The following is a 26692-nucleotide window of genomic DNA, read 5'->3' as shown; positions in this document are numbered from 1 at the left end:
TTTTATTTTTTCCATTACACTATCATAGGTTACTGATAAGTACTATCTATGTACTGTTTTAATGATGCATTAATTAATTCTACTCACAGCAGCAGTATCAAAGCTCCATCTATCAGGATGAGTCATGTTTCGTTTAGTGACCTCATGTGAATGAGAATCTACATTAACTGGGCAACTTGCATCTGGTGCCAAATATTCAGCCCAGATCTCTGCAACACGCTCTTGCACATCTCTCTGTGGCAGTGCCTTTAACTCTTGAACTGATTCCCAAAACCTAAAAATTACAATTCTTAAAATATTTCAATATATAACAAACCTTTTTTTACAATTATATGTTATAAATGCTTACAATTACTTTTCCATCAATTTTTAAAAAGTTAAGTTCATTCAAAAAAGTAAAATTTTGTGTAGAAAAGCTCACAAAAAAATGAATTAAATTTGTTGAAAATTACATTAAGTGAATAAAAATTTAATAAAAAAACTACAAAATTAAATTTAATATGTTTAATAATTTACAAATACACAAAATTATAATAAACTGAAAATGAATTTATCGACGAAAAATAAAGTGGGAGGCCATCAACAGCTGTTCATGACAAAAACATTGCAATAGTGTGCGTGCAACTGGTCAAACTGTGAATTCTAAATTCTATTTGGAAGTAATAAAATGCCTGGTGTGTCGCATTTGTTGAATCCGGCCCGAGAATTAGGATTCGGGCAGTTGGACTCTATTACATAACAGTGTCCTGGCACACATGGCAACAGTTTTAATACGTTATTATGCCACAAATCAAATCACCATCTTATCCCACCCACCCTATTCACTCAACTTGGCTCCAGCAGATTATTTTGTGTTCCCGAAACTCAAGTTGAAGATGAAAGGCTGCTTTTTCGATGACAATCTGGCCATCCAAAGGGCTTGCACTGCAGTTGAAGGCAATCCCACAAAGTGATTTCTCTGGAGCTTTTGATGCACTCTACCGGTGCTGCAATGAGTGTATAACTAGAGAAGGGTTCTATGTAGAGGGCTGATTTGAGTAAATTTGTTTATAAAAAAATGTTTTTGCAGAGGTTTGGCTTAGTTATAAACTGTATTAATTAATTATTCTTTGTTTTCTACCACTTTTATTATTTTTTAATTCTAGTTTCTCAAGTGTAGTCCTGTTCATCTCTCTTTGTGTGGAAGGCTTTCTTTGATTCTATCATATAGTACATTACCATGATTTAATATCAAGTTAGATGTTTCAGTGTCTTCCATCCACCTCTTCCACCAAACAGTCATCATCGTTAATTCATTCTTCTGTACAAAGAGGAGAATATTAAATACAAGTGTTTTTTTTTAAAGTAAGAGTCGGAAATAAAAACAAAACTGAAATATATGAATAACCTTTTATGTATGCCTAAAGAATATATTTATTTAATTTTATTCTTATCTGCCATCAACTTTAACAAATTTTTTATAATACTTTACTAGTTTCTTCATTTCTTCTTCAAGAAATTCCGCCACCAGTGACATAAACCATGCAGTAAAGCCATTTTTCAATTCATTGCCATTGTCAAACCTTTGTGATACAAGCTACTGATTAAAGTGAAGAAAAAGAAATAATTGTTGGGAGATAAATCAGGGCTATAGGGTGAATGATTGAAGGTTTTCCAGTCGCCTTACTGTCTGATTTGCTGTGAGTGACTAAGCATCATGCTAAAAGTGCAGGATAGCATCCCACACCATTTGTTTTTGATAGTTCTAAGATATTTTAATGTTTCACAATACATATTGACACTCACAGTAGCTCTGCGATCACTAAATTCGACAAGCAAGACACCCTTTTGTCCCAGGAATCAGTAGTCATAAGCTTCTTTACTGAACTTTCTTGTTGGCGATAATGAATGCAGCCATCATATTGACTGCAGCTTTGTCTCAATGTTTGAATAATAAATCCAGGTTTGATCTCTGGTAATAATGCAATCACACAACTAATCACCTTCATTTTTGTAATGCCACAAAAATTCATTTGCTGTAGCAACATGTTTTTCTTTTGTGTGTATGTATATGTCAGTTAACCTCTTTGGCACCCATCTGGCACACAATTTTTTATAAAACAGTTTTTCATTCAAAATTTCATTAAACAAAAATTTTGAAACATCAAAGACAACTGTGACAGTAAAACGCCAGTTTTCTCAAATTTTTTCTTCAACTTTTACAATCTAATCATCCATTATCACTGACAGCCAACCTCTACATTCTTCATTGTGAATGTTTGCTGGCCCTTCTCAAAATGAACAGGACCACTGTCTTAGTTTATTGTTGAATCAACATACATGTTTATATTGAATCAACATACATGTTTATATTGAATCAACAGACATCATTCACATTCAGTTAGTAAAAAAAAAACCTCAAAGAGAGTAACCATAAAAAGAACTGTTGGGTAAAATTACAAAATAAAAATCACACATAGCTCACAAAAAGAATTGGACTTTATTTTTCTAAGAAAAAAAATCAAAATTATATTGTTCATTAAGTGTTTTGTTCATTGAGTACAATAAAAGTCAAATATTTTTTTAATGAAAATAAGTAATTTCACTTACTGCAGTGAAATGATTTACTGAACTGTATATATATATATATATATATACAACTTAAGATTTATATATTAATTATACATTTCATAATAAACACACAGACGTAAGATATATAAACATTTACCAATGTAAAGAAAACCTTTCATAACTAATTTATCTACAAAGTTAAATTATTAGAAATTAAATTAATTTTGTTGTATACCACTTTGTTTTACTATTGTAATGAAATTATGATAAACATTATTTAATAATTATGTCCACATAATCAACGTATTATTCTCAAATTCAATTTGTTTGTTGATTAAATAATAATATTGTTTAATCTAAGTCACAGACATGAATTTAACAACAAAACGGCTCTAAAATCATCTGAAGAACATGGTGAAAGTGGATGGTGTATTTGTAACTCACAGAATGATATTAGTGAACTAAACTTTGTTGTTTCGGGAGAAGTTTTATGTAGCTGTATTCAATAGACCATTATTTATATATATATATCCCATAATGAATAATTGAGTTAAATGTATTAGATTCAACTAATGTGTTCATAGCACCATTATTCATTAAATGATAGAGTCACTATTTAAAAACATTTAAACATTTCAAGTAAAAATGTAATTTACTCTCAGCAACTGACTTTTAAACAAAGACTTTTAATGAACAACCAGAAGATTATTAATAATAGTTATTCAATGATCTTAATCACACATTAATTTTTGTACAAAGATGAACACGTGAATTAAAGTACACATATATACATACAGTTTATCCTTGGCGTAATCTACAGTGGTGTATCAGAAAATACAGAGGTAACACTTTGTTACAAGAAATTGAATAATATGGAGCATCACAAATTTGTAATAACCAGTATGGAAAGATCCTGCTTCGATAAATTCGGCTGATTTGTAGTAACTGAACCACTTTCAACACTAGACACCATCTACTGAATTTAAAATTAACTTATCAAAGAAACGAGGCAAACCAATCATAGAAATCTGTGAAATCACGAAACACTGACGAGTACCACAAGACGATATAGTGACCGAGTATTACCAAACTAAACGAGAGAGAAAACGTGACTGAGTCGCATGCAACCACACACCGTGGAAATTTGTCCTGCACTGAAGAAAGGTGGCGTGATGAGAAGAGGGGGAAACAAACTAGGCCGTAGACAGAAGAGAGTGTGTGTGTGTTGACGACAACAGGTAGTGTGTAAGTGTTAGTGCGAGAAAGAAACAGCATAAACGAGAAGTTTGGGAGTGAAAGACATAACAAAGATTATTTTTATAAGCAAGCAGACCATTAAAAGAATTACGTAAGACTGATAAGAAAATATCTGAATATGAACAAGTGGAAGAATGACATCATCGCAGACAAAGAAAATTAGACTTCTAGGATCTTTGATAACAACATTAAAATTGGTGAGAACAAAAATAGTTATGACTAAATAGAAATTGTTTTTATGAAACATTACGATGAACTTGACACTACGAGAAGACCTTGAATTTATTGGATTATAAGAAGAACACAAGAACACAAAAACACGTAAAATCTTGTAAGTGTAATCAATTAATACTTACTTGAGATTTTCTCCACTGAATTCTTTATCAAGAAAACGAACAAAATGTTCTCTCCCAACAGGATCAGCCAATAACTCTTGTAAACTAAATGCCCACCTTTTAACTCTTCTGGCAGATATTTCCTTTCTGAAACATATAAAACAAAAAATTTTTACTAAATTAAAATAATAAACTGATGAATGGCAATAATAAATGTTAATTTATTACTTTGTTACAAATCATTTACCTAAACCTTGTCTCATGAAATCGTGCAGCAAACCAAGAAGGTTATGAAGGTTATCTGAAAAATTTTGAGCCTCAAGATAAAGAGATGACAGCACTCGTCAACAAAAGTTAGGGAATGTATTCGCGCATGCATTGAAATATACTCACTGAAATCTCAGCCATTTTGGACGCTCAGTTGTCATTTGATAATCAACTAAGTAACTCATTATGAGTGTTTTTATGAAAATGGAAAAAATCAAATATCGTGCCATGATTAAATCCTTCCATTTGAAAGGCAATATGCCAAATTAAAACTGAGTTAGACGCTGATCATGGGGACTCTGTCCCATCATTTGCCACTGTGAGAAGATTGGTAGCTGAATTTAATCAGGGTCATACCAGCTTGGATGATGTGCATTCGGGATGGCCAAAAACTGCAACCACCACCGATATCATTGAAAAAGTTCACCAAATGGTACAGGATGACTGACGAATTCAAGTTAGAAAGATAGCAGAGGCTATGGACATATTGAAAGAAAAAGTTTTTGCCATATATTAACTATGGAATTGGATATGCGTAAGCTATATCCATGCATTGAGTGCCGCGTTTGCTCACTTTGGTCCAAAAATGCATTCGAATGAACATTTCCAAGGTCCTGCTATTACAGTTTAAGTAAAATGAGTCAGAGTTTTTGTGTTGATTCATAACTGTAGATGTAACCACTACACTCCTGAGATGAAACAAGTCAAAACAGTGGACTGCAAAGGGTGAACCTGCTCTGAAAAAGGCAAAGATGGTTCTATCGGCTGGGAAGGTGATGGCAACTGGTTTTTTGGGATAGTAATGGAATTTTGTTTATTTATTATCTTTAAAAGGGTAAAACAATAACGAGACAGTATTATGCATCATTACTTGACAAGCTGAAGGCAGAACAAAAACATACCACATTTGAAGAAGAAGCTTTTCCATCAGGACAATGAGCCTGCTCACACTTCAATGGTCGCCATGGCTAAAATTCACAAATTTCACTTTGAATTGGTTGACCACTCACTTATTTACCAGATCTGATCCAAGTGACTTTTTCGTGTTTCACAACCTTAAAGTTTCGCTTGGAGGAAAGATTTTCATCAGATGAGGATGTTATTTCATATGAAAATACCTATTTTGCGAAGAAAGATGCCAGCTACTATTTTGAGGGGTTAAAGAGGTTAGATCATCGCTGGAAAAAGTGTAACATCTTGAAAGGAGACCTTGTTGAAAAATAAAATTGTATTTGATTCAGAAAAAATACATCTTTCTATGTTACGCTCAAAATTTTTCTGATAACCGTCATATAATATAGTATGATTCTAATTTAATTTAATTTAGTGCAGTCCATCTGAGAAAAAAACACTTCTCTTTACTTGTAACATAAAAATGAAGTAAAAATAATTTGTAATACAAATATTAGAAAACTGATAAAATAATATAATTACTTCAAAAATAAAATTTTTAAGAAAGCATGTTACTGCTATATATTAAAATTTCATCAAGTAAAACAGAAAAAATTATTTGTTACCTAAATGTATTTCTTCAACATCCAATAAGCTGCTGCTGTCTGTTGCACAACTGTCATTGTTTCCCAAATTTATCACACAAACTGTCCACTTCCCTTGCTTTTTTTTCTTCTTTAATAACATATTGAATACAATTTTTCCAGCCATTTGCATGTACTCTATTAACATCTATCAATAATTTTTTTACATCACAACTTAAATAATGTTGTGATATTACTCCCAATATAGCCTTTGACTTGAGCCCTATCAATTCTATCAGGTTAAAATTGCAATGGTACTAAGGAAGACATGACATAATTTTTGGATTTTGCAATTTGATCTACTTGATAATGAATATATTTTTGTTTGACTGATTTCACTATTTTTAAAAGTTCTATTCTTAATATGTCTTTGGTGTCTGAGATTTTCTTTGATTTTAACCATAAGGCAATTTCCAATTTTTAGGTGGAGGCATTTGTAATTTTTTCAGTTTTAGGCAACAGTACCCCATCTATATGACAGATCCTTCAGCAACAACTTCGACAATTTTTTAAACTACTGCATAAAACTGTCATCATTCATTTCATCTTTATACTCTTGAGAAGATCTGAATTCAAACACCCATAAACCACCACCAAAAACCCATTTTCACTTCCTTTGTGCACTATTAATAGTTTATCTTTTACAGCCACAGCTGACAGACCTTTTATAAAAGTATCTTTTGCACACCTTGTTTCTTTATCTTCCCATATCTTTTCCTGTACATGTCCTGCATCAGTCCAGGTTTTGATCTAGACAATAAACTGACAATAAACCCTCTTCACAAAATTGCTTAATTTCTCTTAAATACTCCCTACACCATGAAATAATACCTTCGCAATCAATCAATATTTTAAAATACAATGTAATGTACTTCTAGAAAAGTCTGGCAGTTCAGAATTGGTATTCACAGCATTTAATATCTTGCTCAAATTAGGAAGCTCATTATTGAAATAAAATGAATGAACTTTTTTCTGACAGTGGTTTTTCAACTTTTCAGTAGTTTTCACACTTTTGGATCGTTTTAGGGCTAATATGTTTATAATCGATCTTGTGTTTCTTTATATTAAAAATTAATATAAAGAATATATTAAAAATTTTGCTAACACCTGGTTGCACTACTTGTTCTCTGAATAATGTCTCTGACTGCAGTTTCAGGGTTATCTTGTTTTAAGGTTGTATATACATTGCTAATTTTTTTTTAGAGCTACTTAAGGGTTTTCCCGGTTTATGTTTCACATCAGAGTCACTCACCCATTGACACAATGGATGTCATTGTTAAAACCTGATTGGTACAAAAACAGGGTAGATTAAAATTAATGAATAAAAAAACTAAATAAAACTGTAATAAAAATGAAGTATAAAACTGTATCATACCATACAGAGTAACATGATGACATGATGACTGAATAATGGTGTGAAGCATTAAAATGATGTTATCATTATTAAAATCAATAACAATGACTCAAAAAATTTTTTAGTTGCTTATCATTATTACTAGTAGATAATTATATGCATAAAGCAACAATTGCACTTGCAAATTGGAGTGACAGAATGACCCAGCCTAAACTAATAAAATATTACCATAGGTATATGCTGAATACATATTTATATCTGTTGCATGGATTAGTGAAACGGTTTATTCAAGGCCAAAACTATATGAGAATACTATATCTTAACCGTAAGTAGACAACATAATTATTAATTAAAATCAAAAGATTATAATCTAACAGGAATTATCATAAACCCACTTAAAACAAACATTTTATCCATATTATACAAAAATTTAAACTCACATATATTAGGGGATCACATTCACATAGGCAATAGAATTTTGACAAAACAGCCCAATATTTACTAAAAATAATATTGAGTAGAAATATACACAAATAACAAAAACCATTAATCACCATTACTTTATTAATTAAGTTTCTTATCTTTTGTAATTAGTATTCATAGTATTTTTAGAATAACAAAAAGTAATAATACTTACGCCTGCTTTTCTTGTTCCCACAAATCTGGATTGTCTGATATCCATGGATTAGGAAGTTCTGGAGGAGTAAAAAATGCATCATACTCTGCATACTGTTCAAAGTATGCTATATATCTGTAAAAAGCATATTGTTTCTGTTAATTATGATAAATAAAAATATAAAAACTGCAGGATCACTTGTAACTTCAAGTACTTCCCACAGCTCATAAATCTATTTAACATTAACATCCTTCACCTAATGTTTTCATATGCACACATATACGCATACACACACACACACACACACACACACATTTTATATCACTACTCCATTACACCACATAAATGTTAAATTTTATTAAAGAAAGCTCAGCTTTATCTGGCACCTCAGTTATTAGTTTAGATATCTGTCTAACTCTTAGATAGAAGTATACTAAGAGAGAGTCTCAGACAACTGCAACTCCACTATGGAAGTTCAAGACTTAATAACTGTGCTACCATGTCCACTTTAATAGACAGGATTTAATTAGATGTACTGAATTTCATAAACAATTGATTAAATTTGAATAAAACCACTATAAATAAGCAATTCTTCACTGTTAAAAGATCTTAAGATTATTTTTAACAGTAAGCTAAATTTTGATGATCATCTGAAATAACTATATTACTTTTATAAACATATAAAAGAAACTGGGGTTATTATAATTTAGGGTTAACTTCAAAATGAATACTACAATGTGTTTGTGTAAAATTAAAACTTTTGTTATATGTCGTTTCTGCATCTGAACATCATTAATTGCTCAAGGAATTTGCACTCTTGAATCTATTCAACATTAATCATAGATACATTTCTTTTATGCTTTGTAGACCTATAACCATTTATGATCAAGACTATAATCATGGAGTTCGTTAGATCTTCGTTAGAAAGGCGACAAAGTCAACGAACTATGTTTACAGTTCTAAACATGACCTAACCTAACAGTTAAATAAAAATGGGGGGAAAAAATAAACATTAAACATTATATTTCAGTTCAATTACATTAGTAATGAAGAATAATTTCAAAAAATATACCTTGAATTTTGTTAGACAACATTTTTTTTTCCATTTGATGAACTAAGGGACTCAAATATGTCATTTTATTCATATTTTTACAGCGACTTTACAAATCGCGCCGCTAGGTAGCAGTACTTGATAGTACTTAGGTAATGTACTAGGTACATTATCAAAAACTTGATAATGTACTTGAAATAATAAAATTTAAAAGAAAATATACTACAGATTGTTTTAATAGTAAAAGCTATTATGTAAATGAAAGTACTGAAGATGAAACAATTTTTTTAATTCCCATCACTTCTTTTAAAAAAGTAAAAGCATTAGTTTATAGGAGATTATACTAGTTTTATTAAAGAAAGGAATAAATAAAACAAAAATAAAATCGATTGGTAAAATTGAATTTAACGATAATGATCGAGGGTTACACTTACAAAGTAATAAGTGCAATAGTACATCATGGATTTTCAATTCGTAAAAGTCATTATACTAGTTTTATTAAAAAAGGAAAAATATGCTATGAAGTGAATGAAAACTATCAACAAAAAAATTGGCCATGAAATTCAATTTGTTTGTTCTAAGGCAATAAATTTTAATAATAAATCCATAAGATAATAATCAATAATTCATTAAAAAAATAAAAGAATAACCAAACAAAACACAGTGATATCAAAAAAAAAATTTTGTACAGTAAGTCTCGCAGATACCATTTCTTCGCTCAAAAACAAAAATTTCTGTAATATATATAAAACTGTTTTTAACAAAACTACACTGATATAAAAAAAGGTAAGACACTACATTTCTATAATCAAAATCTGTTATTAATTTAGAATTTTCTTTAAAAAAAAGTACATGTTAAATATATGTTAACAGACAATAGATATACAATAATAGATAATAAACAATGTTTAAGTGTTTCATATAAGCAAACAAAAAAAAAATTGTTACAAAACCCTTACCGACCCAATTTTATTTATTAAACAATGAATAATCATACAAATTGCATTATTTCTGTAAATGTTATATATAAATGATATCGAGCTGATAAGAATTTTGTAAAAAATTTGTATTCTTTTTTTTTTCTTATTATATGGATTATTTGTCTTATTTGATTATACATAAGGTTTTATTTCTTGTTCAATAATTAATAAATTTTAATTTTTTTATTGAATTACAATTTAGGTTTTTGTGCTCCATTACATGCTTTCATGCATCTTCTCTCTGTTACATCTCTTTTCATGTTCTAATACATTCTGTTCCAAAAGGCCAACGATTTCAAATCTTGATTAATAAGTATTTTCAATTCAAGATCAGTAATTAATACATTAAAAAAGTAAATAATACATTTTTTCTACAATGTAAGTTTTTTAAAAATTATTTACACATCTGGTCATAACTTATAATACATAGTAATTATTAAAATATATTATCAGAACATTGAAGTTACATACGATTCAGCAACTTTTGAAACTTTAAAATTTCTACGATCAAGTCTCTGCTTAAGATTTGCTATTTCCTTTTTAAGAGCTTGTATTGCAGCTCCAGTATCAGATGCACCAGATGAAGGTCCTGATGTTGCAGTCATTCCTTCACCACTTTTCACTGGTTTGTTCATACGGCATGCCTTTTTTATATCTAATTCTGTTGTGTTTACGCATCCAGGCTACATAAAAAAAAGATAAATTAATTTTTTCCCAGAAATATGAATTTACAGAAAACATATATTTTAAACTAAAATGTTATCAGAACCTTACACCACATAATTCTATAATCAAATATTTGTTTATAAACAACAAAATATATTCAATCAAACAAAATTCCATCATTAAAGTAAGCTTTCATGTGTAGAACTAAGCAAAATAAATTAGTTATATTTATCATCTTATGAGATCTGTCCATAAAATAACCAACCTCAGGTAATTATGAGGGATGTAACATCTGTTTTTTTTTTTATTTTCATCTGTTTTTTTAGTTTCGGTCTGATCTCACACCAATATTTGGACTATTTCTTTCACTTCTTAATCAATGGCAAAAATCATTCCTCAAAGCCATTTCTTTGAATTTTCAATAAAGTGAAGTCAGAGGGGACAAGATTTGAGCTGATTGCTGAATAATTTGATAATTTATGGTTTTCCAGACGTAAGATTTCAAAAAAGAGATAGTAGTAGTTTCTGAAATATATAAGTGCACACTGTCATGGAGAATGGTTCTGTAAATGCCCATCAGAATGCTTTTTTTATATTCTCCTGCCACTTGGTTAAAAATGTTTGAGCAATTTTGTGACAGCAGATATGAAGTGTATGTTATTTTTTTAACATTCCCCTTAAACAAAGATATTTCATATATTTAGTATTTGCATCTATCTTCTTCAAAGTATAATCTTGTGACTCAATAAAATCAGCCAAGCACTCTTCCCAATTCCAAACATATAAGAGTGTAACGTTGCCTTGTTTTGTAATAGTATTTAGTTGAATTGTTACATTTCTCTTAATGCTTTCTTCACTTTCAAGTCACAATAATTAAAGTGGAAATTTCAGAATGTATAATAACTTAAAATCATGCAAACAATAGCTGGAGATTAAGGTGTTTGACAAACATGTAAAATCCCAAGTTTAGGAAGAAACCCCAAGTTCTGGAATATGTGTGAAGAATGAGCTAGACTATTGTTATTAGTTTCTCACTGATAATTTCCATTCTGAACATTTACGGCTGATACAATAAAGAAAAATAATATATTTGATAATATTTATTAACTGTTTGACTTTTACTTCATGAATAAATTTTGAACTTTTTCTATACCAACAATTAAGCTTGTTAAATGTATACCAGAATACTGATCCTCCACTATCAGTGAAAGTATGGCAAGTTTAAAAATACTTTTACAATTTTATTTAATACCATGATAACAAACAGTATTAAAATTTTTTAGGAAATACGCAATAAAAAAAATTTGGATTTATAAAAGTAAACAATGATAAATTATTTTTGTTTTAGTAAACAAAAAAAATCTTAATTCATTTTATTCTTAAATGTTTGTTAAAAAAAATAATTTTTTACCAACAACCATGGTAGTCCATGGTTATTGGTAAATAAAACTATTAAAAAATATTTTATGTGGCAAAACTTTATTGCAGGGCCCTGGTTTATGGCCCAAATTATTGATAATACATTTACTAATAATTCTCTATCAGAAGGAAGTGACCTGGTCCCAAGTGTGCAATTAAAATATGTCCATGTTGGCCCCCGTGGTGTGAGTGGTAGTGTCTCAGCCTTTCATCTGGAGATCCTGGGTTCGAATCCCGGTCAGGCAGAACATTTTCACAATTCATTGTCATTCTCTGAAGGAATACCTAACAGTGGTCCCAGAGGTTAAAAAAAAATAATATGAAAAAAGAATAATTAATTTTTTTCTCTTCTTACTCTGTTAACAATAATATATATATATATATATATATTATTTTCAGTATAAAAAAATACATAATAAATTTTGTTTTGTCACTACATACAAATAAAACTAGTTGTGTAATATATTAGGTATATTTATTTTGATTTTGAATTCTAACTATCTTCATATTATAGGAAACTTACTTCAGTTTATTTAAACTTTGATTAATGGAATTCTACTTTAGACATCAATAATAAGAATATATATTTACCATCGGTCTGTGAACATCCCAAAACGCTCTTTCTTGACTGTCAAGAACTTTACGTTCTAATTTATCACGTTTCTTATCGACTTTACTCTGTGCTTCAGCCTGCATAAATATGAATTCCCATTTTCTAGAAAACATTTTTTGGAGACGAGCAAGACTTTCAGCTTCATAATCAGCCAATTCCAATCTAGTCTTATTCTGCATTGTTCTTTTACATAAATATACAGCTGTAATAAAGAAAATAGTAATTAAAATTGTAACAGTTTTATATAAGTTTATAAAAATACAGTAAGACTACTTCATAATATAACAAAAATAAAAAGAAGAAAATCAGCAATTTATGTTACTCAAAACAACCAGTGAACTAAAAAGATTTAATAAATCTTAATGATTATGGTGATACAATAACACAATAACTAATACATTTCACAGATCCAGCACATCTACAATGATATTAGGCAATATTTACTGTTACTTCTCCATTCAGTTAGATGACTACAGCATCTCATAATTCTTACATATTATGTTTCAGTGAAATAGAATTGTGTTTGTATTAAAATGTTACAGCATCCTTATGGCACGAGGGAAGTTATTCGAAAGTAACTGAATGTAAGAATCACATGTGAATAATCAGATTTTGAATCCTAGTGATCTCACAGTTTCTAGATCCATATAATCAGATATTAATGTTAGATGGATGTGTGATTAAATGGTTTTCTTGCAATCAGACTTATTTTTTCATCTATATATTCTTAATCTTGCTGGCATAAACAGTTACCAAAAGGGGTAAAACTGAGAGGGAAGTTATATAATTCACATGTACAAGTGATTTGACTCATTTTTCTGTCATTGTCAGGCAGATACTAAATAATAATTTTCTTGAAAATGAGTTGAGTAAGGAGGTACTGGGTTGGGGGTTTCCTGGTGTACCAGCTCTCCAGTTTAAATCCATTCAAATCATATTCTTCAAATTAATCATTCATCATATTCTTCAAATACCTACTAGGTATTTGATTTAATGTTCAAATGAGCTGAATGTTAGTGATGTTAATGGGAGGATACATTACACATCTACTGTATTTGTACCATGCTACTTTAATGTAATAATTCATTTGTTTATAATAAGCATTTAATGTTTCTATTTTGTATTTTCAGATAACTAGTAAATTTTGTAAATAAAAATTTATATTATGTTAGAATTTTGGTTAAACATCACTTAGATATATCAATAATATTAATATTTAGGTAATATCAGTAATAATATCATATAGGAAGGGGAAAAAACTGGCACAAAAAATTACTTTGCAATTTTGGACGTAGAGTAATTAATATTTTCTATTATAATTCAATTCTTTGAAATTTGACTTACAAGGTGTAATTTTGTTCAAAATGATATGCTTAAAATTTTAGCTAATAAAAAATTACTTCCAAACACTAGTAGTTCTCAAGCTACCATAAAGCAAAAAATTAAATGGCCACCCTTTATAAAATTTATTAGCATAAAATAAATATATTTAGTTATTTTTTAAAGTATTAGTTTAAACAGATAACCCAAACTGGCAAACATACAGATAAATAAAAAGCTATTTCCATGTAGGTTTATAGGACTCTCTTTTATAGCACTCTTTTCTTGTGCAGACGCTGGGAAAAAACTATCAAAATACTGGACATATTTTTTATCATTTTCTACAGATGTGCAATTATTTAAAATGAAAATATTTCAATCCAATAATTTTACCATAGTCAGTATTTTCAGGTTCCCAACTGTTAGATGGCCAAAAATAAGGTGTCTGAAACAAAAAAAAATTTAATTACACATAATTCATTTCACTAGTACAATGCACAGATGAACATACACAAAAATTATGCTTATATTATACAATTTGGTACTTCCATTATTTTCATTGAAAATCAGCTGTTACATTAAACTGTTAAAAATAACTACAATGAAACATTAACTAACAAGAAAAAATCATGGGATTACTTAAGTTAAAGAGCAAATCATTTTTCATGGTTATTCTTAACACAGCACAGATACACAGTAACGTCTCCCCTTGACATATATCTTGTGTCAAGTTGTCTACAACCATTATGGTCATGGCATCTAAATCACACAGAAACTGTAGTTTTAGATAATTATTTTTCTAATACTGAGAATTTTATTTTTGACACACTGCTTTTGTATACTTTTACTAAAAAAAAAATAATAAAATACTAAAAAATCACTTATAAGATTTCACTGCAGTTTATCTTCTGTATTTAGGAATCATGAACTCCATTTTTTAATGTTCTGTTAAGACATTTATAATGGATTAATTATTTTTTTTAAATTACAAAATACAACTGAAATGTAATTAAGTGGTTGATACAAAAGAATAATAAACTGGCTCTGAATTAAAGGATTCAGGAGTGAACAGGAAAACTATTTAACAGCATGAGATTTTAAATGAATATTAATGAAAATTTAATTTGTTGGTCTTTACAATACTTCCAGTTTGTAAATTTCTCATTGGTTCATTTTAGCTTTTATTAAAAGTAACAACTATATATTCAGGAAAAAACCAGCCCATCATTTACACATTTCAAACAAAGACCATCAATTAATACATACTAAAATATATTTTTTTTAAGATGCCTTTATGAAAATTAAATATATTATTAGGGATGAAATTGCCAAACTCCATAAAAAGTAAATAAATTAATAATTAATGGTAATTCTTATTATTTATTTATTATTCAACTGTATGGTACAGTGAAATAAATTTATTATCAGTGGATGTACATAGTAGGCCGTTACAGAAGGCATTTAAATTTTAATGATGTCAGTTCACTTTTGGTTATGTTTTCCAGTTACCAATTGCTGCTGCAAAGTTCTAATCAACACCACATCCTAGTTAACTTAGGATGTAACACAGTTACATTTACACTATCATGAAATTGGCTACTTTTAAGTAAACAGGATTCAGGAGTGAACAGGAAAACTATTTAACAGCATGAGATTTTAAATGAATATTAATGAAAATTTAATTTGTTGGTCTTTACAATACTTCCAGTTTGTAAATTTCTCATTGGTTCATTTTAGCTTTTATTAAAAGTAACAACTATATATTCAGGAAAAAACCAGCCCATCATTTACACATTTCAAACAAAGACCATCAATTAATACATACTAAAATATATTTTTTTTAAGATGCCTTTATGAAAATTAAATATATTATTAGGGATGAAATTGCCAAACTCCATAAAAAGTAAATAAATTAATAATTAATGGTAATTCTTATTATTTATTTATTATTCAACTGTATGGTACAGTGAAATAAATTTATTATCAGTGGATGTACATAGTAGGCCGTTACAGAAGGCATTTAAATTTTAATGATGTCAGTTCACTTTTGGTTATGTTTTCCAGTTACCAATTGCTGCTGCAAAGTTCTAATCAACACCACATCCTAGTTAACTTAGGATGTAACACAGTTACATTTACACTATCATGAAATTGGCTACTTTTAAGTAAACAGAACTCCACCACATATCACAGAAACTTCCACACTATAATAAGCTCATTTGATTCATTCTCTACAAAATGGTCATCTAGTTATTGCTGTAACAGATAAAAAATTGTCAAATTTCAATGAACTAAATGACAGTAGATCACCCATTAAAATATATCAAAGCCAGAATTCTAGGCTTAAAATTAACACTACTACAGATTGTTGTCGGCCAGTATAAAGACTGTCAAAACAAATAAAAATGACATTTACACCTACCTGAAATCTATAGAATGTGTTATCATTCTTTACTGTAAGCATATGATCATCAATTGGGAAGAAATAGCCATGGGCAGCCATTAAATGTCCCAAGTGAAGTGCTTCAGCTACAAACAATAAAAAAAAATGTAACAAAGAAAAAGAAAATTCATACAAAATTAACTAATACATTCATTAACTATTTTTTGATAGCTTAAAACCTAACGGACTCAAGGTCCGTGAAACTTATTACATCTAAAGAAGTAACATCTTGAAATAAAATATGGGTAACAAGAATAGAATGCCAATTGTTAAGGCATTTTAAGTAAACCAATCCCCTTAAATCAGTTAACTAATATTCAATGCAGTTTCTATTTGGTGAGGTAAATGGATGCAAAATGTTGATATTTTTGGCTAATGATCTGAACAGTCAATGTAAGAAATATAATGTTACAAATATACAGAGTGATTCATGTAATGTCACCAGTGATTCTGAGCTCATTCTACTAGCAAAAATAATAAAAAAGGTTCACATAAACATGAGCCCAGAAATGTTTCTGGGCTAATGTTAGCTAGTTGTGGCTAGTAAAAGATTTTGCCCCGATTCCTGGGCAAACTGTGAACTAAAAGTGTACTGAAATTCTATGAACCCAAATTAAGGGATAAACTTCATGGTTTTGAACCACAATAAACTGAATAAAACAGGATTTAGAACCATATCTACAGTAGCAAACGTAATATCCGATACAAAACAGGAAAATGTGCTGTCTAAAAACATGATGTTCTTCCCCTCTTTGCAACCGCACATATTCCTTCTTTCTCCTTCCCCCTCTGACTATGAGAGACAATCCTCCAATTACGACAAACAGAGAAAGGGAGAAAGATGTTTACCTAGGAGCATTTAGAACATGCTTAACACTCACTGGTAATTTTTAAAACTTAAATTTTTTTAAACGAACTTCTCAATGAATTTGAATATTTTTCTTTAATTTGAAAGCCAGCTCTTGATGATATTTTCTATAAAAAAAAAATCATTTTTGTATGACAGATAGTAAAGTTTTTACTAGGATTCACAAAAAGGCTTTACGGGAAAATAGGGTTTCGTCTGAAAAAGTAACCTTATTTCAATTAATTACTGACACGCATCTAATTATCGTACAGATTTGAAATCAGTCTCATTGTGGAAGGTATTAAAAATAATGCTTCAGTGGTATAAAAAGTTTTTCTGTATCTGTTCAACCTCTGGACTTTCAACAATTTTAGTATGGAACTTCACCAAAAAAAGCAATAAATCATTGAATAACGAAAAAGCTACTTCGAAAATCGAAAAAAATACTGTCTTGTTTATGTCCTGGGCCACCTTCGTGCCAAGTTTCGTACCTATAAGTGGAGCAGTGTACTGTACTGCACACAACAGAAATACATACACACATACACATATACACACACACACAGGCATTGCCTTTTATATATATATATATATATATATATAAATATAGATTACTGGATGGAGTAGTGTCTTGAAAGTTTTATGGTCATTAGTACATAAAATTAATTTTTTTGTTGTTTTTTCAGAAAAAAGAAAAGGTATCTGTTGAGAGTCAGACTTAGGAATGATTCCTGAAACAGGGCAGCAGCTCTTTCAGTAGTTGTTAAGGGCGTAGGTCAGGACGACTTAAACAGCCATATCAACATCACTCAGTCCAATGAGTACTGCGCAGCTGAAAGCAATGTAAAACTGCAGCTGCTTTTTTCCAAGAAAATGTAACTCTGAATTTTATATAGCAAGGATGGAGGTGCCTTCCTTGCACAAAGTATAATTTAGTAATTACCAACAACCAGTTTAAAAATCATAATAGAAGAATATACACATGGAAAAATCCAAGCCATACTGCAAGGTATAAGATAGATTATATCATGGTTAAGCAAAGATTTTGAAATCAACTCATTGACTGCAAAACTTACCCTGGAGCAGACATTGATAGCGACCATAATTTAGTGATCATGAAATGTAGATTGGGGTTTAAAAGCCTGAAGAAAAGGTGTCAGATGAAATGGTGGAATTTAGAGAAGCTTGACGAAGAGGAGGTAAAGAAGATTTTTGAGGACTATTTTACATCAATTTTCTCAGAATTAAATTCTCTACATGTTTAATAATAAATTTTACACAGTTATTAATCATTTGACAATGTTTTTGTATTTCAAATGTAAAATTGTGTTTAAAAAATTAACATCAATGGATAATAAAAAAATTATTATATTATTAATCGATTAATGGATAATAAAAAGTATGAGCTATAATAAAACTTCGCTGACAAAATAAAACCAACTGGCATACCTTGATCTTCAACATCCAAATGTTTGATCATCCACAATATTAAATCAGAACCTGCAACACATGAAAAAAGTTTTGGTAAGTAACTTTCTTATCTAATTCTGTTTAATATCAAATGTAGTAGAACTAAGGAAGTTAAAAGACAAACAGTTGAAAACATGCAGAAACAAAAGTTTGTTTTTAAAATCAAATTGAGGATTTATAACAAGAAAATATAAAAAGGAATTGATTTACATATATTATAGCATATAATTGTTACCTAAAATGTCACAATATTTCAGCAAATAAAGATAAATAAGATATACATATATATTCAAAAGAAGATAGTTTTATGACAGCATGTTAGAATGACTGACACTTCTTGGGCTAAACATTTTCTAGCTTTTTTAAATTTTCTAGCAGTATTGACTTGTATCATGTTAACATTTTTATTACTCATTTTACAGGGTAAAATATATTAAAAATAACAAAGAATATGTCACAACACTCAGTGGTTGTGGCATACTCTAAAAATTTTGAAGAACATAAGTATGTTCTTCAACATTTTTAGTTATAAAAATATTCCAAAAATTTTAGCTTAATTTTTTTTTTACATTTGTATTTTGAACTGCATTGTACAAAAAAATATTAACAATAGCTATCTCCATTGTTAAGGGCTGACTGAATAAAATTTTTAATTTATCACAATTCCCATCACATCGATTTTCAAATTTGTAACTTTCATCAGTTATAGTTCTTGTTGCTGAACTACAATTCAACTAACTGTTGTTACCAGTGATATTTTTTCAACTTGAAGATAAGTATTTTAACAAATTCAGCAAAAATTATAGTACATTTCCACTGAAATTAACAATGAAAAACAAAAATAACAATAACACCAAAACTAACAAACGCTGATGAGAAGCTGAAAACATTCTGATGAAAGTATAAAATCTTGATGAAATCAAAAACTTGGAATTAGTTAATTATTCAAAGTAATCACTTCATTTAACTTTTTTACTGCCCTCCAAAGATAACCAAACTTTTCCAAAATATGAGTACCCATGGAAATGAAAAATCAAGCAACTAAAAATCTCAGTTTTAGATTTCAGTATCATTATAAAAATAACTTTGTTTATATATCCTTTTTACGAAATGAATCGTAAACTGTTTCTAGTCATAAGATGATACTAGATTTCCTTCAAAAACACTGAAAATAAGAAACAATACAGTACTGTAATTTCTCCTTATTGAATACTATATTTATTGAATATTTGTAAGCATTTAATAAATAATGGCTAATGCCAATAGCAAAGAAAGTGATGTACTCAAAAGGTTAACAGTTTGCGATTACTAATCACAATGAATAATAAAATATTAATATTAATTAAGCTTTATTTTACATAGAAAACTGTTCAACCTATAAGTAGACAATTTCCAGCTTTTATAAACTGTTCAAAATAATCTTCTTGGGAACACATATCACGATCCCAATGCTCTTCCATACACTAAAAAATCATAAAATCCTGAAGACTATTCAGTAGAGACAGGAATTGAGCATGGATATCTTATATTGTGTCAAAGCATGGTCTTTAAGCTTCACATCTCATTTAGGCAAAGTTGCAACATGTTAGGATACAGAAGACAGAGAAGGTGGAATGACTATCATGTTTCTACCAAAAATTATATCATTCTGTACGAGATGTGAGCATGCGTGTTGTCATGATGTAATAAACTATTTTAGTTTTTTTACACAATTCCAGTTCCTTTTTTGTTACACATTTCTGAACCATCTCAAAACATTGCAGTACAAGTGACAATTTATTATAACACTAGAAGGAACAAATACTAACTGAACAATACGATTGAGATCAAAAAACTGTATTTGCCAAATCTCCTCAGCCTTGGTGACTGCAGGCAGTTCCACTGTTATTAATAAAGCCGTGTATCCAGATCATAACCCTAAACCCAACTTTCATCACCCATGATTAGACTACATTAATAATAGTAAATAAATAGTAATTTATTTAATAGTAAATTTGGATTGTCATTAGCCATTTTTTAAATCTTATGATGCATTTGGTCACATTTCACATGTCCTTTTGGTTGAGTGACAAAACCAAGGTTCAGATTTTGTAGCAACAATTTGTATGTTTAAATTCTCACTTATAGTTTCTTAGCAGGTCCTCATAACTGATTCCAATCATGTCACACAATTCACAGACTGATTGGTGCTAGTTCTAATGAACAAGTTCCAAAACCTTTTCTAGATTTTCAGAGTTTTAGTGGTCAGCTGTCCTGAATGATCATAGCCTATAACTATTCTCTGTCCTTGAAACATGCATGCCATTCAAAAACCTGAGTTCAACCTGAAATGTGTTTCTTGAAAGCCAAAAAAAGCAGTACTAAAGTCTAGGTGGTCAATTTATCAAAGATCATGCAAGTACATTGTTTGGAGTGATCAGCCATAACAAACCAATACTAACATGAGATTACAAAATAGTAAATATTGAGTGAACACATGTACACTGAACTTGTGTACATGTTACTTAACAGATTGACTGAGCAGATTTGGGAATGACTTTCAATTTTATGTATTTTGTCATAAGGTACAGTCATTATTAATAGTCTAAGAATGTTATTATACCAGTTAGAATGGAACTCCAAATACTGTTTTTATTTAATCATAATCTTTGATAACTATACTATGGTGAAATCGAAAACTGCTTCCCTGACAGTCATAAGTTGACTAGAGGACTTTACTGAAAAACAGATTTATCACAAAAACTACTGAGCCCTAACATGTTACAGTTTCCACGTCATCAACAGTACAATAGAATGTTATGAACCACTTACTGTTATGTTACCAATGACTTATAAACACAGAATTTATGTAGAAGTACTCTTCTCAACAATCTCACAAGCTTATATTTTGAAAAATCCTCATATTACAACTACTATTATTGCACTTGTGTCCACTTATCAGTGACTACTTCTATGAATTTTATATAACCTAAAATATTTAATAACAATACTACCTACCAGTAAATACAGAAGGAATCTTTGACATAAAACTTTTCACTGTCCTAACAGGAACACCTGTAGCTTCATCTTGCATCTTTTCTACAATCTGTTCCATCTGTTTAAAAAAAAATTACACAATTATACAATGATTCTATTACAATACATTTAAAACCTTCAGGTCACTCTCAACTCATCTGAGAAACTTCAAGACAATTTATTAGCAACTTAATATGATTAGATGATGCTAGTTCCTCTTCAAACACACTACACATTTGTCCACTAAATATAAATTAAGTTAGTAAAATAACTCAAAAAATTTGTTTTATAAACTTTAAAAATGCTATAATGTCATTTATAGTTAACAAGCTATTCAATGAGTACTATGATTGACTAATATTATAATTGGATAAACAATTCATAAATTTCATGAAAATGATTCATATTTGTTTGTTTTTTAACAAAATTTCAACATCTATTATTTAATTGCAAAAATATAACAAAATTCTGAAGTTACAATGTGAAATATAGTTAATTAATGAACAAAACATCAGTGTAGATGACAAATTAACAATCACTGCGAGCAAGGTGGCAAAGTGACTATATGACTACCGTCGATAACAAACTCCGACGGATTAAAGATTCAGTGTTGCCGTGGGGCTCCTCTTACAGAAACTCTCGTCGTGAGGAAGTGGTCCTCTGCCGGTTACAGTTGGGACATACGAGGGTCACGCACAAATACCTAATGTCAGGAGAAGACCCACCCTGTGCACACGATGCAACTGCCGCATGACTGTGCACCACATTCTCGTGGACTGCATATGTTATGCGGCGTTGCATCGACAGTTTAATATTCCCAGAAACATCCGTGATATCTTGTGCAACGATAGCAGGATTTTGGAATGGGTGTTTCTCTTTTTGCATAGTACCAGGTTACTGCAAAGAATTTAATATGCTCATATATGTTTTTCTGTAAGGAGTTTTTTTAAAAATAATTTTAACCTTTATTTTCAATTTGATTTTTTGGTTCTATGTATTTAATTTTACTATCCGGGGAGGGGATTTTTACACAACCCATCGGAGTTAGGTAAGTTTTATATACTTTATTTAATCTATTATTTTAACTTTTATATTTTATCAACTTTGTCTGTGGTATTAATCTTGAGTTTTATTTTGCCTTCTTGGCTTGTTTTAGTAAATTTTTATTATATAAAAATTTACCCTTTTACCCTTTTACTAATAACTACTGGGCGATGATAACGCCCAGGCATTTTTCGCCCACAAAAAAACAAAAAAAAAACAAATTTGGCAAATTAGTCGTTCAACTTATTAAAAGAATACTTTAGAAAGAGTGAAACCTATTAAAAGAGAACTTTAGAAAGAGTGAAACTGACAAATTTACCACATTAGTACTTAGATTTATCCAAACAAAATAATATCTTTATCACTGCATTAGCAGTGATCAAACAATACTGCATTAGCACACTTTTGTACAGCCTCTAAAAAGTGTAAAATTATCATAGTTTGTCACCCAGGAAGTCTTGATCTAAACACCAGAGTAAAACTCATAGAATTAATTGCAATTTTAAAATACATTTATTTCTATACCTAGTCATAAGTACTTTAATGGATGGTGAAATATTTTATATCATTAAATATTCTTATAAAATATTTTCACACTGACACTGGTATTTGTAGTTCCAACAGAATATTATTTGTATGTACGTATATGAAGTAAATTTTTAAAATTCCCAGAATAGATTTATTTCACAAAAACTAAACAATTCAACATTTTAAACAATAGCTTCTTCAAAGTAGTTTCCTTCAAAGGCTTTTGCTGAAGTTCATAAAATCTTTGGAGATATTTCTGGAACTCAATCTTACAAATCTTTGAGCTGCTTATCAAGTCATCAGCATTTTTTCTATTATTTTCTTTTCAGAGTTAACTCCAAGCAAAGAAACAAGTATAAAAATCAGCTACTGTCAAATGATAGGAGGATGCAATAGGTGATCTAGAGACGTTATGTTGTACACATGAATAAGATTTTTCTTTCAACCCTTTACAAATAAAACAAATTTTGTACTGTAATGTTCCTGTAATAATAAGTAGTAATAATTAATTATTTCCATTATCTCCTGAATCCCTCCTCCTTTACTTGCATTCCTAATTCTGCACCCTAAATCTTTTATAAAGAGTGACCAACAGGATCCAAATTTTTTGGTGGGAGAATTGAACATGATATTAAAGGAGCCTAAAAATAACATGGATCTCATTCCACACAAATTTTATAAGAACCACTCAATATTATTTTGGGAGAGATTCTGGTTCTTTTCAACAATATGTACACAACAAGAAGAGTCCCAGATAGTTTAAAATTTTTCATTTTATAAGAACAGAAGGTTGATACAGTAAAAAATTACAAAGGTATCGTGCCATAACTACTAAATTTTTACTGTGTTGTTATTAAAGAAAATTAATAAATGAGGTTCAAGTAAATAGTATTTCAAAAGGGACCATGTTTTTAATACAATATGTGTTATATATTTTCTGCGCCTGAGTCAATATTGTGCTCAAATTTTTTAAGTTATTTATTGTTCAAATGTTCATAAGTATTATTTTACAAAGTACACAAATAATTTTATTGAATAAACAAATATTTATTAGCTGCAAATAAACAGGCTACAACTTTTATAACTTTTGTTCTTACTTCAGTTTTAAATTAACTTATTGTTTATTAATGAATTAGTTACTGAACTATGATTGATTGTTTAAATAACCAATTGGTAAAGTACATACCTATGTGGGACTCCCCTCCACCCATTCTACCATAGTGGGTAGATATGAAGGGGGAGTGGGACTCCCACTCCCCCTCTCCCAATACCATATGTGTGGGACTCTCCCTTGTAAGCCTACTCACTCACTAAAACTACTCCTCTTTAACGTGGCATGCCAGACCCACCTAAAGATATTATCATAGCACTCCATGTGTCTTGTCTCCATTCATACCTTAAGTGTGTGAGTTCAAGGTCCCACTCCTAGAATTTATTGAGATCCTTTTTTTTTACTACCTTGACCTTAGGGCCAGGGATCTGTCCCAAGGGCAACTCATAGGTAATTATTCACCCTTGGACATCTTCCACCAACCTGGTTCATATGATCTTAGCCAACATCATGGATACCGCATGCCACAATCATTCAATCTTTAGCATAGTTCCGATAATGTTCTCTGTGATAAGCACACTGAATTCTCTCCTGCTTGAAACAATCACACACGAACACAGTGTGTTCTGCAGTATCCTCCTCCCTACAACAATCGAATTCCATGGAGGGTCTCAGCGTCTACATGCACAAGTGATGCCTTAAAACACCCATGACTGGTAAGAAACTGGGTCAACTTGTATCCTAATTCACTGTGTTTTCAACCCAGACATTTCTGGAGGTCCAGGATCAGTCTGTAAGTCTCTCTCCTTTTTTTTTGTTTATCCTCCAGAACCACCATAATGTATTACTTCAGAGGATGAATGAGGATGTATGATTGTAAATACAGTGCAGACTTGTACAGTCTCAGGTCGACCATTCCTGAGGTGTGTGATTAACTGAAACCCAACTAAGAACACTTGTATCCATAATCTAGTAATCAAATCTGTATAAAAGTAACTGCCTTTACTAGGATTTGAGCATTAGAACTCTCGACTTCGAAATCAGTTGATTTGCGATGACTCATTCACCACTAGACTAACCTGGTGGGTAGTCTGTAGGTCTATCTGCCTTTTGTCGACTGATTTCATTTTTCCTGCCACCTGCAGACAAGTGAAGCCTCTGCATCTCCCTTAACCACTCCCTTGTACATCTCCTCCCTCTTCCAAACAAGAAAATTCATGGGCGCAAGTCCAGCCACTACACTGGCGAAATCCCCTCAGATGGTCCTGTACCTGTAGAACACAAACAGCCCTGTACACCCAGCTAAGAATTGCATGGGCTCTCCCCCTCTCCAGCGCAATGGACCAGACTGGGTTCCATACAGTACTTTTGAGAGCACCTGCTGAAACAAGACCCTCCGCTTCGATGTACAGGTATTACCTGTATATGCCTGTATTGGTCATTATCTGATCGATGGCGATGGGGCGGTGGCTGTTTACTCAGCTTTGACCAACACTTTCTCTATGTGCCTCTGGAACATGGCATTCTTGTCTATTCACAACCCCAGGTATAGGATGGACTACCATGGTACCAACCCCAAATGAAATTGCAGTCAACTTATGCCTGGCAAAACTGAAGCCCAATCTCCTGCAGATGCAAAACAATAATGTTTATCACCTTGTTTCCAGTGTCCATCACCACCCGTTCCAAATTAACCATCACCATATGTGCCAAATCATCGGTGAACCCACTAAGGGCTGCCCCTATGGGAAGCGTGACAGATAGGACTTTGTCATACCTGATATTCCACAGTGTTGGCCCCCAACACTGAACCCTGTAGAATAAAGCAAGCAACTCATCCTGATCTTACCTCTTCCTTGGTGGAACTACCTGTTGCTGACCTTTTGGAGAGGCAAACTGGATTATCCTGCTCAGATAGGGACTGATGCAACGACTCTTCAGTGCCCAGAATATTGTGCCTGACGGTACACTTTTGAATGCGTTTCTCACATCAAACAGGATCACCACCTTAATCAAACACGTATGCCATGAACCCAATCTCTTCCACTTGGTCATGACTCTAGATACATATACAAATGACCTGTACTTTTGGAAGCCAAATTGGAAATTAGCTAAGACTACCAATTGTCTCCAACTCTTGGTTGAGCCTGTTAACCAGCACCATCTCAAAAAGCTTACTCAAGTAATTGAGCAAGCAGATCAGCGTAAAGGATGCTTGCTGGTTTGCCACATTGCCTAGTCTTTTCAGTAGAGCACAAGCTGGGCAGACTTTCAGGATTCTGGGAACCATTCCTGAGTGATGGAATAGTTGAATGCATCAACTACACATCA

At 30.7% G+C, this 26692-nt stretch overlaps 1 protein-coding gene across 3 annotated transcripts in view; it reads right to left on the bottom strand.

Annotated features, from left to right (window-relative positions):
- The window catches only part of RSG7 (Regulator of G-protein signaling 7), a 72290-nt gene that overhangs the window by 38897 nt on the left and 6701 nt on the right, over positions 1-26692 (bottom strand). For all 3 annotated transcript variants that reach the window (XM_075371378.1, XM_075371379.1, XM_075371380.1), the window contains exons 3-11: positions 21721-21817; positions 18703-18753; positions 16386-16492; positions 14357-14408; positions 12622-12845; positions 10417-10628; positions 7936-8049; positions 4164-4289; positions 88-274 (exon numbers count right to left, since the gene is read on the bottom strand). In XM_075371378.1, coding sequence (XP_075227493.1) covers positions 88-274; positions 4164-4289; positions 7936-8049; positions 10417-10628; positions 12622-12845; positions 14357-14408; positions 16386-16492; positions 18703-18753; positions 21721-21817 — 1170 coding nt within the window. The remainder of the gene's footprint in view (positions 1-87; positions 275-4163; positions 4290-7935; positions 8050-10416; positions 10629-12621; positions 12846-14356; positions 14409-16385; positions 16493-18702; positions 18754-21720; positions 21818-26692) is intronic.

The sequence above is a fragment of the Lycorma delicatula genome, chromosome 7, assembly GCF_047948215.1.
Source record: "Lycorma delicatula isolate Av1 chromosome 7, ASM4794821v1, whole genome shotgun sequence".
NCBI classification, from domain to species: domain Eukaryota; kingdom Metazoa; phylum Arthropoda; class Insecta; order Hemiptera; family Fulgoridae; genus Lycorma; species Lycorma delicatula.
Note: the sequence above shows the minus strand (reverse complement) of the source record. Positions and strands in the feature narration are given on the sequence as shown.